Source organism: Nycticebus coucang, chromosome 2 (assembly GCF_027406575.1).
Source record: "Nycticebus coucang isolate mNycCou1 chromosome 2, mNycCou1.pri, whole genome shotgun sequence".
Lineage (NCBI taxonomy): Eukaryota > Metazoa > Chordata > Mammalia > Primates > Lorisidae > Nycticebus > Nycticebus coucang.
In genome coordinates, this window is record NC_069781.1 from 51,653,105 (window position 1) to 51,665,396 (window position 12,292).

At 38.6% G+C, this 12,292-nt stretch overlaps 1 protein-coding gene across 2 annotated transcripts in view; it reads right to left on the reverse strand.

The window, feature by feature from the left end:
- The window catches only part of IFT74 (intraflagellar transport 74), a 164,128-nt gene that overhangs the window by 94,893 nt on the left and 56,943 nt on the right, over positions 1-12,292 (reverse strand). Inside the window, exons 1-2 of one of the 2 annotated variants that reach the window (XM_053571119.1) lie at positions 9,016-9,171; positions 4,269-4,407 (exon numbers count right to left, since the gene is read on the reverse strand). In XM_053571119.1, coding sequence (XP_053427094.1) covers positions 4,269-4,388 — 120 coding nt within the window. In that variant the 5' untranslated portion in view covers positions 4,389-4,407; positions 9,016-9,171. Of the gene's footprint in view, positions 1-4,268; positions 4,408-9,015; positions 9,172-12,292 lie in introns of those variants that run through there. The other variant, XM_053571127.1, reaches the window with a different exon arrangement.

Here is a 12,292-nt window from a genome sequence, read left to right on the forward strand (position 1 = left end):
TGCAGTCAGCTAAGATGATGCTACTGCACTCTAAAAGAGGAAAGACTCTGTCTCAAAAAAAAAAAAAAAAAAAGAATTATATAGATGCATATGTATTCAAATACAAATATAGTCACAATATATTACCAAAAGGAAAGGACAAGATAAATAACAATGTATATAGTACTATCGTGATTTTGGAACAAACCAAAAGCATGAAAATGAATGTGTGTTTGTGTGGTTGTAAATGCATAGAAAAAAATTCCGGAAGATACACGCCACACTATTGACAGTGGTTAAACCTGAAATAGGAAGTATTAATAATTCTGACAGCTCTCCATTGTTTGTATGTTTTATAACAATCATTATTTCAAAACTACAAACCTTAAATAGGTAAAGTGCCTGGCAAATAGAAGGTGACTCATTTGTCAGATTCTTTTATATTCAGTTAACAAACATGAAATCTTACCAGAATAAAAGAAAAAGATACCCTAGTTTAGGATCATATCTATGAAGACTTTAGAAAATTATTTCTGTTTAAGTTGATGATGTGATGTTACCTGAAACTCTAAAACTCTGAAAACTTTTAGAAAACCTGATTTTAAAAAGATTATTCCATCCCCAAACTGGTACTTTTCTTATAAATTAAACACAGGACCCAGCATTATCTGTAGATTGCAGTTAGCTTACTGGCAGAGCTTATGTATTGGCCCTATTCATCTTCTGAGTTAGTCAAAACCACCTGTGTGAACATCACAGTAATTACTACGGTTATTTTGGTATACTCAGTTCTTTCCATTTCATTTCTTCCTATGTATGTATAAATGTATGTTTATATGTTAAATTGACACCACAGTGCTTTTCTAATCTAACTTAATACAGTATTATAAAATTCTATGACTTTCTCAAATATCTTAGAAAATAATTTTATTTTATTTATTTATTTGTTTGTTTTGAGACAAGTCTTCCTTTGTCACCTCAGTAAAGTGCTGTGGTATCATAGCTCACAGCAACCTCAAACTCTTGGGCTCAAGTGATTCTCTTGCCTCAGCCTCCCGAGTAGCTGGGACTAAGGCACCTGCAACAACGCCCAGCTATTTTTTCCCGAGTAGCTGGGACTAAGGCACCTGCAACAACGCCCAGCTATTTTTTAGAGATGGGATCTTGCTCTTGCTCAGGCTGGTCTCCAACCCATGAGCTCAGGCAATCCACCTGCCTTGGCCTCCCGGAGTGCAGGGATTACTAGCATGAGCCACTGCACCGGCCTTATTTATTTTTTTGAGACAGAGTCTCACTCTGTCGCCCTAGGTAGAGTGCCATAGTGTCTTCATAACTCACAGCAACCACAAACTCCTAGGCTCAAGTGATCCTCTGGCCTCAAGATAGCTCGGACTATAGGCAGAAAATAATGTTTTTAATTATTTATTTTTATTTTTATTTCAGGTTAATGTGAGGGTACAAACAACCAGATCAAAATATTTGAATTTGGGGCAGTGCCTGTGACACAGGAGTAGGGCGCCATATACCCGTGGTGGCTGGTTCAAGCTCGGCCCCAGCCAAAATTGCAAAAAAAAAAAAATATATATATATATATATGTGTGTGTGTGTGTGTGTGTGTGTGTGTACTTGAATTTGTTAGGTAGCATCCCTCTTGTAGTTATGTCCTGCTCTTAAAAGGTGTGCCAAACGCCCCCACACCATGCCCATTCAAGTGAGAGTATCCCACTCCCTCTCCCTTCTCCCTTCTGCTTGTGCCCCTTCCAACTTGAACTGAAATGAGTTTTTCTCCTATGTGGGCATGGATAAGATTGTATACTGGCTTCATGTTAGTATTGAATACAATGGATAATTGCTTTTCCATTCTTGTGATACTTTACTAAGAAGTCTGTGCTCAACTCCATCCAGGTTAATAAAAAAGATGTAAAGTCGCCATCTTTTTTATGGCTGAATTATATTCCATGGTATGTATATACCACAATTTGTTAATCCCTTCCTGAGCTGATGGGCATTTAAGTTGTTTCCATGTCTTGGCAATTGTAAATTGAGCTGCAATAAATAATCTAGTGCAAATGTCTTTATGACAAAATGATTTTTTTTTTCTTCTGGGTAGATGCCTAGTAGTAGGATTATGGGATCAAATGGAAGCTCTAATTTGAGTTCTTTGAGAATTCTCCATACTTCTTTCCAAAGAGGCTGTATTAGTTTGCATTCCCACCAACAGTGTAAAAGTGTTCTCCTCTCTCCACATCCATGCCAGCATCTGCAGCTTTGAGACTTTGTGATGTGGGGTCATCTTACTGAGGTGAGGTGACATCTCAGGGTGGTTTGATTTGCATTTCTCTAATGATCAGAGACGATGAGCATTTTTTCATGTTTGGCAAGAAATAATTTTTAATGACTACATAATAGCCTATTACAGGGGTAGACAATTTAAGATTCACCTATCACTACATCATTTAGGTTGTTTCCAATTTTTCACCACTATAAAAATAATGAAAATGTAATAATCCTTTATAGGATATTCTGTTTAGAACTGTCCATTTCTAAATTTCATCCAACTTTTTCTAATGTGATGTATTTCTCTTATTGATTTATGAATTTATGACGCTCTTCTCTGTGTTAAGCTCTTAACGTTTACTAGAGTTTATTTCAAGGTTCCTGTGGCAATCAGGATACTGTTTCACTTGTTGTTTTAAATATATTTTTATATTAGAGTATTGTACTATGTCTACTTTTTGGTTTGTGTTCTAGATGAATTTTAGTAAAGTTTCAAAATGATATTCCCCTCCCATCCTCTGTAAGAAATCTCATGAAATTTTGATTGGGCATAAGGTTTATAGCCTCAATATAGAAAGAGCTCTTATAAATTAGAAAAGTTTGCTTTTTAATTTTAATATTCTTAACTCTATGTATATTATAAAACTTTTTTACCAACTTGTCATTACTCTTCATTTTTTATTGTTTTCCATTTTTATAAACTTAAGTATATGAATATAAAAATACTTTCCTTTTCAGCACTTGGTATTTCTGTCATTTTTAGAAAGCTTATAAAAAAATACTTGCTGGGCGGCGCCTGTGGCTCAGTCGGTAGGGCGCCGGCCCCATATGCCGAGGGTGGCGGGTTCAAACCCGGCCCTGGCCAAACTGCAACCAAAAAATAGCTGGGCGTTGTGGTGGACACCTGTAGTCCCAGCTGCTCGGGAGGCTGAGGCAGGAGAATCGCTTAAGCCCAGGAGTTGGAGGTTGCTGTGAGCTGTGTGAGGCCACGGCACTCTGCTGAGGGCCATAAAGTGAGACTCTGTCTCTACAAAAAAAAAAAAAAATACTTGCTTAGGGCGGTGCCTGTGGCTCAAAGGAGTAGGGCGCTGGCCCCATGGAGGTGGTGGGTTCAAACCCAGCCAAAAAAAAGAAAAAACTTCCGGGCGGCGCCTGTGGCTCAGTCGGTAGGGCGCCGGCCCCATATGCCGAGGGTGGTGGGTTCAGGCCCCGCCCCGGCCAAACTGCAACCAAAAAATAGCCGGGCGTTGTGGCGGGCGCCTGTAGTCCCAGCTGCTCGGGAGGCTGAGGCAAGAGAATTGCTTAAGCCCAGGAGTTGGAGGTTGCTGTGAGCCGTGTGAGGCCACGGCACTCTACCGAGGGCCATAAAGTGAGACTCTGTCTCTACAAAAAAAAAAAAAAAAAAAAAGAAAAAACTTCCTACAATTTCCTCTAGTACATTTATGGCTTCATTTATAAAACATCAAGTTTCTAAGCTATACCAAATTCTAACAAAAGGTATGGGGGGGATCAAAAGTAGTTTTAAACAGTTTACTAGTTATTGAAATGTTCTATTGAATATACCATGCTTTTATAACTAATTTGAAATGCAATCTTAATCATTAACCAAATTCTTAAATATGCTTGATTTAGTTTCTGTACTATTACGCTTCATTTGATTCTGCAACCAATATATTACACCACTTAAATTATTGTAACTTTAAAATAATTTTGAGCATCTGTAAAAACAGCCATCTTACCTCACTAATGTCTTGCAAATGTTCTTCCACATTTATGCTGCTAGATCAGTGGTTCTCAACCTTCCTAATGCTGCGGCCCTTTAATACAGTTCCTGTGGGTCATGACCCACAGGGTGGAGAACCGCTGTTCTAGATGCTTTCCAAAAAATAAACAATGTATAATAATACGCTTATAGAATAAAGGAATAATAAAATAGAATTTATCATAAAGAGGATTTCCAATTTCGACCAAAATACATGCACAAATATTCAACAGATACGTATTAAACTTACTCCAGTTGCCACTCGAATATTTCCTGATGGGGGTCGTATTCCAGAATGAGGCCTTCCTGTCAATCCAATTCCACCTCGTGAAACAGGGCGACCTCCTGAAGATTTGTTATTATTGGCCATTGTTTATTCACTTTAAACCCTGTTAGGAAATAATACATAGTTCAATTCCCCCTTTGATTTCTTCTATAGCAAGACACTAACGCCCCATGGTACCCTTACTTCAAAGATTTAATTCACAACAATTTTTCTTGAAATTGCCATTCCAGGTAACACTACCAAGGTTAGCCTGCTTTAATTTTCTTCAAATGTGACATTAACGTTCCATTTAGAACTAACATTTATTACAACAGTCCATCCTCTTCTCCTTATTACCTCACCAAAACACAAGCCCATCTAGTTATCTCTTTTACGTTCTCATCCCATACTCTGGTGTAAGTTCTCTTCTCCTGATATATCCAGCATTTTTCATCTCTGTTAATCTTTTCTCTGTTCTTTCTGGCCCATGATTAACTCTCCTATATTTTCAATCTTGTTCCAAGTACTTCCTATTACTTAGTCTTTACTTTAACAGAATCCTGGCTTCTCTTGAAGGGAACACTTTCAGTAGTGAAGACTGTTTTAGCTTCTTGTTCCACAATTTCAAAGCAAAGGAGGTGGTGTTCTCCTTGCTCAACAGTGTCAATTTCAAAACATTTTTCTTCTACATCTTTAAAAAAACAAACAGGATACATAAGATTCATCCTTCTCCATTCTTGTGATGCTTTACTAAGAATAATTTGTTCCATTGTAAGAGGAACTTTACCTAACAAATGCAATTAGTGTAACTTGGTTTCTTGTACCCTCAATGAATCCCCAACAATAATAATAAAAAAAAAATGAACAGGATTTACTTCCTTTGAGGATTAGGGAAAGCAACCATACTGCCTTGATCATTTCTGGTTGTGGTTACCTGTAGTGACCTCATTATCTCTCTTCCACCTTTACTAAAGTCTTTTGTACCTAGTTGACAGCTTCTCTTTTCTAATCTTACCATCATCCTAAATGACTTCCATTTCAATGCTATATCCAACACCTTATACATTAGATTTACAGTTCCCTGACTTTAATTTCAGTAACTATTTTAACTGTTTTGGTTATTCATAGCCATGACCAGACATGGAGCATGTCATCATCTGGAATTGTTTTATCTCAAACATCTTAATTGAAACACTTTATTCAAATGAAATACTTTTTTACCTTACTCTTCTCTCCTTCTACCCTTTTCTCATCTTTATTGCTACTATATTTGCCTTTAAACCATTTCCATAATTCATTCATTCTCTCCAGTTCATCAGCCCCTCTACCTTTATTTATCAGAATATACTATTACTTAAATTCTGCCTAACAACTTAACGAATAGCAATTTTCAAGTTGTTGGTCATAATTTCTTAGTGGATTATGAAAACAATCCGGCAGTTGATGACCAATATGTTTTAAACATGAAATAAAACATAAAAATCAAAATAGTTTATTGAACATGTGAAGGATAGATATTGTTTCATTAAATTTTTTGTTTCAGTTATAGTCATATAAATTTACAAATGGATGTACTGGACTGCAACATAAAAACGTATTCTATTGTAAATCATGCAAAAGAGTTATAAAAATATTGATCTATAGAGAAAACATGGAGAAAAAATAGTGCTCAAGATTCTGTACTGAGGAATGTCAATACATACAGCGCATACAGGAAAGGAGAAACTGTCATAAGAAATTGAACATAAAAGCCCAGAAAGCAAAGAGAAAAACCAGGAGTGTGTGTCAGAGATTCCAAGAGAAGGCAGGAATGTTCAGCTATGCAATTTACTGCTGGGAATTCAAGTAAGATAAAAAGTGAAATGTCCACTGAAGTCTCTATCCAAGGAGTTGGTAGTGACCTTGACAAGAGCAGTTTCAAGGACTCTCTTCCTTCTCTACATGAAACTACTGTCTCATGAGCACCAACAACTACTTTGTATCCTCAAACTTTTCTCTAAGCCATCTGGCAAAATCAGAAACCCTCCTTTACATCCAAACTGGATTGCTGAACATTGCTGATGGACATCACACAACTGTACAGACTGGAATACTGCAAAATGATAGTCAACAATCTTAGCTGGACCCTTATTTCAGAAATTATTTTATTGATCCTTGATAATATGATCTTTTTTTTTTTTTTGTGCAGTCTTTGGCCGGGGCTGGGTTTGAACTTGCCGCCTCAGGTATATGGGGCTTGGCACCCTACTCCTTGAGCCACAGGCACCCCCCAATAAGACGATCTTAATACCCAACCCTTCTCTTGTTCAAGATCTATCCCTATTCTGATCTATCCTTTTTTATCCCATCTCTTTTAAGGCATTATCCCTGCTCCTACTTATACCTTGAAACTTTCTTCTTTCTTTCAGTTTGTTACCATGTTAAATTCTATGATACCATCCACAATCAATTTTTCTTCTACATCCTCCTTGGATCCTCCACCTCATCCACATTCAGGGTTTCAACACTTAATAAGCTGAAGACTCACAACTCCATATCTCTAGTCCAGACCTTTCTCACTCAGTTTGAGGTGTTCATATACAAATTACTTAATATCTCCACTTAGATGTTGTCTACATATTCCAGAATAAACATATGTAATCTAAACTCATAATTATATCCCCCAAATTTTCTCTTCCTCTTAGTAACTACTTCCTAGTCACACAGTCAGAAACTTAGTCCTTGATTTCTCCTTCTTCCTCACTTCCCATAGCTGGTCATAAAGTCCTATAGAGGTTTTTAGATTTTTGGTGGTGGTGGTGGGGGGGGGCTCTTACTGATTTTGTTCATAAATGTTTAATAGGTATCTTTCTCTCTCTGCTTATAGTACTGGCCAGTTTAGAGCATCACTGACCCATGTAGACTATTATACCAGTTTCTTTAAGTGTCTCCTTTCCTAACAAACACTTTGCCTGTTCACAACCACCCTTACACCTTCTTCAATTTGAGTTTATAGGCCTGTTCAATAGATATCCTACCATGTACATCTCTAGCTCAGTACCTATCACACCAATGAAAAGAATATGCTTAAGTATTTCCTCCCTTGTTGGGAAGAGCTAAATTTTTTTTTTTTTTTTTTTGAGACAGAGTCTCTATATGTTGCCCTTGGTAGACTGCCCTGGCATCACAGCTCACAGCAACCTCAGACTCTTGGGTTTAAGTGGTTCTCCTGCCTCAGCCTCCCAAGTAGCTGGGACTACAGACACCCGCCACAACACCCAGCTATTTTTTGGTTGTAGTTGTCATTGTTGTTCGGCAGGCCCGGGCTGGATTCGAACCTGCCAGCTCCAGTGTATGCGGCTGGTGCCCTAGCTGCTTGAGCCACAGGCACCGAGCCAGGCAGGGCTAAATTTGATTCATCTTTATACCCTCATCTATCTCAGTGACAGGCAGAATTTTTCTGTTTTCTTTTGTATGTTTTGTTTTCTCCCACATGAAAACGCTGCCACTAAAGTTTACTAAATTATTAAAAACAAAATAAAGCATTTCTTGAACTAAATAGTTCTTATACCCTATGCCCAGTACCCTATGAGGATTTTCTTTTTTAATCCATGATCAGTCCTTGGACTGCATCTTTCTGCAATCTTCCATTCTTATAACCTTATAGATGGCTTATAGATGAGTTTCTCCAGTTCTGTCCTTTAAACTCAGCATCAATTATTATAAATTTTCAAAATTATTTACTGAAAATTTCCATTCATATATCCCATTATCACTTAATTTGAATATGTTCACACCAAACTTAACAATTCTCCCATCCTGTCTAGATTCCTGATTCTTTTGAACTCTGCAGACAAAAGAATAATTTCAAATGGAAAAAGGAGTTTCATGAAATGACATTTTAAAAGGAAGACAAGGTTTACAATCAAAACGGTTTCTCCAAAAGAAAACTAATCCAATAAAAATCTGCTTCTAGTGGAATCAGTCACTATTACTCTAGCTTTTCTGGTAACGTTGAGAAAATGGACAATATACTGAACTTCCACCAAATTTTCTTTGCGACTGCTTTACTGTAATGGAAAAAAGCTTTCCATTAGCTCAGGCCCATTGGGTTAAGAAAAGAAGAAGGAGATGTGTTAATAACAAATATGTCACTAAGTTTGGGGTTATATTGAACCAATTATTGACACAGAGAAAGCAGCCTGGCCTTTGATTCCAGAAAGATGGGAATACAAACTCTAGGTCTGACTAGCTGTATAATTTTGGCTCCTTACTTAACTCCTCAAGAGGATGTTTCATCACCTCTAAAATAGAAGTGCAGCAGTGAGTCCTACCTTTCTGAACTGTTGATCCGGTTCCTAATAATTACCATTATCATTATGCTCCCTAAGCCAGTCGTTCTCATATACGCGAAGTGGAAAGACGCTAAGTTCCACCACTGTGACCATGTGATAGAAATTTATTACTTCGAGTAAAATCCTTCAGCCCACAGTGATTTTTCTCTCTGAAGCTCTTGGATCTTTTCCTCTGGTCTCGGTTTGGCAGGTCTCCTCAGGGGACCAGGGAAGGTTGACTCTAAGGCACCGTTTACCAGACCAGAGTTGGGGATTTGCCCGGCACGGCGAGGGACCCGAAAGGCAACAGCTAAGAACAGAAGCAACTGAACTTGTTTTGTTTGGAGATCACTATCTCCCAAGGTAGGATATCCCGCGCGGGAGAGAGGGAAGACAACATGGGATGAGGGATTTCTCACCTCCGCCGGCGCGGCAGGAGGGCGGTCGCAAGGCTCGGCCCTGGGGCGCTCGAATTTATTCTCAGGCTGCGCACATCGGTTCACCCACTCGCAACTCCAGGTTAGCCCACGCGCAGTTTCCCTCGGCCCTCAGGCCTACACTACTAGCGGCCGCGTATCCCGGCAACGGGGGCGGGCTGGAGGCGGTCTCTCAGCCAGATTGGCCAATCTGCTGTCTCTGTTTCTGGTACCTGCGAGCTGAGCGAGAACTAGATGCTCTCGCGAGACTCGAGAAGTAACTTGTGTTTGTGTTACCTCTTTAGTGCTTTTGTGGAAGAAATGGGGAACCACACAGCTTGGAAAACAGAAGAGAACTTTTTAGTTGAACATTGGGTGTTCTTGATAACCAGAGCAACCTCTCTGTGCCTTACTTGAACAACTCTAGCGAGTTTTTGTATATCATTATGTAACCTCACGACCGGTACCCTGTAACGGGTCAAATTTTTGTTTGAAGTTACTCTGTGGTAGGCAGCATTGTACACTTGTTTTGTTTTGTTTACCCCTAATTAGTGGTAGTTTTCCTTCCTATTAGGAAAACATAATATAACATTGGTATGAATGCGATTCTGGCACCGTCTGTTCTGTTCCTCCTTGTTTATTGGAAGCCTTGCATCTTTAAGCCACCTTTCATCAGAGTTCTTTTGAGCCAAGTTTGTGAGGAAGGCTGTGAATTAAATGGAAAGCGTTCTTAAAAGGATTACTTAAGGGCGGCGCCTGTGGCTCAAGGAGTAGGGCGCCGGCCCCATGTGCCAGAGGTGGCGGGTTCCAACCTGTTTCCAAACTGACCCCGGCCAAAAACTGAAAAAAAAAAAAAAAAAGAATTACTGAAGAACGACTTCACCACAAATCTCACTTCTCTAATAAAGTAACTTTTTATGTTTAAACTCTTTAACTGGAGTTTAAATGGGATTGCATACAAATTGGGATTTTAACATTATCGTACACATTTCCAGTTTTCATATGTTATTTACATTAAGGTTCATTCTCATATCTTTAAGGAATTGAAGTCAATACAATACAAAAGGAAATAGTGTCAGGTGGCTGAGTCCTCCTTTAAAAGTTTGTAAAACATTTTTACATGCTTATCTCATATGACCCCAACCTATTTGCAATGGTCATTTATCATCCTTTTGGCCATTTTGTTGGCAGAGTTTGTCCCTTGCCGGGCTGGAATGGGAACTGAAAATGACTGATACTGGCTTTCTTAGTCTTCCTTAACCCTGGGATATGAGCATATTGTTTGCTAGATCTTCCATCTTTTCCCATGCACCTACCCAAAACTTGAACACCAACCAGAAGCCAGACTTCAGGGAGGGAGAGTGAAAGCCACAGCCACTACATCTGTTTCTCAGGCTGCTGTTTCCAAGACAGCAAAATTCTATCAGCCCCAACCAATATCCAGCATCAGTGTTTTGGTGTAAGTTACTGTGTTTATGCATAAGGTTTTACTAGGAGCACAACCTCTAGCCTATTTCTTCAGCCTTCTGGAAAGTCCGTGAGCTATTTGATGTCCTTTATTAAATTCCTTTTCTGCTTTTAAATCATCCATAGATAGTTTCTGTTGCTTGCAATTAAGAACCCTGACCTATATACCAGCTAAAATTGGCAGAATAGATGTCATATCTAAGATTTTTTTTTTATTGTTGGGGATTCATTGAGGGTACAATAAGCCAGGTTACACTGATTGCAACTGTTAGGTAAAGTGCCTCTTGCAATCATGTCTTGCCCCCATAAAGTGTGACACACACCAAGTCATATCTAAGATTTTAAAAAATTAAATAATTTCCTTAAAATCACTTGGGTAGTGATTTGGGTCAGTTGGGTAGTAAGAAGTGATCCCTGTACCCATACTCTTTTCATGATGAAAAATAAATAGGAATACACCTCACTTATTAGACCATGAGCTTCTCTGGAGTAGGCACCATATTTTATTTAACTTTTGGGTCATAGTATGTTAGATCTGACGTTACATCAAATAATTGTAGGTTTGTTTTGAGACTACTTGTGTGTCAGGTTCCTTTCTGTCTCTAGACCTTTCCACTGCTAGTCTTCCTGGGATCCTTGTTCCTCTGTTCTTCAATGTCAAAAATCCTATTCATTATTCAAGTCTTAACCCAAATTTCCTTCTTCAAAGAGGTTTCTAACACTCATTCTATCTCCCCCTTACTCTCCAACCCGTTTATATGTTGTCAGTGTGCCCCGTATTTTTCTACTATTAAAAGAGGAACTTTGGCACATAGAAATTTTGAATAGTTTATTTGAGCAGACAGTAATTCATGAATTAATGAATTCATGTGGAATGGTTAATGAATTAACCACTCCAAGTGGTTAGGGGCTGTGCCAGAGATAGTTGAAAGGAAAACTTTCATAGGTTGAATGCAGAAGCAGAGCACAGAAATTATTTGATTGGTTAGACGTTAGGCAGGCCATGGTGGCTAACACCCATAATCCCAGCACTCTGGAAGGCCAGGGCTGGAGGATCGCGTCAGGCCAGGAATTCTATACCATCCTGAGTAACATAGCAATATCCTGTCTTTACAAAAATTGTAAAACTTAGCCAGGCATGGTAGCATGCACCTGTAGTCCTAGATCCTCAGGAAGCTGAGGCATGATGGCTGCTTGAGCCCAGAAATTCAAGGCTTCAGTGAGCCATGATCACATCACTATACTCAAGCCTGGGTGACGGACCGAGATTCTATCACTAAAAAAATGAAGTAAGCAATTGGCTTATTAGGACTGTTCTGGTAGGATGTTCAAGAAAATACAATGCTTGACCAGTTGGTTACCTGTGAATGGCTGGGTTTACATTTCATTTACCTTACGTAGTAACTCAGGACACTACAGCTACTCAGTCTAATGACTTCCCCTTTAATTATTTTAACACTGCATATCACCCAATATAGTTTATAATTATATATGTATTTGCATTGTCAATGATAAACAAAACCCTATACTAAAGTAGTGAGGACAGATTTTAATCCATAGTTGACTACTGCAATAAAGAGTCCATTGTGAATTGAGCTCAATCTCAATTTGTACAGAGTGAACTGAGATATTTTATTTATTTTATTTTATTTTTTAAATTTTATTTATTTTTTATTTTATTTTTTGAGACAGAGTCTCAGTATGACGCCCTTGGTAGAGTGCCATGGTGTCACAGCTAACAGCAACCTCCAACTCTTGGGCTTAAGTGATTTTCTTGCCTCAGTCTCCCACTACAGGTGCCCGCCGCAACACC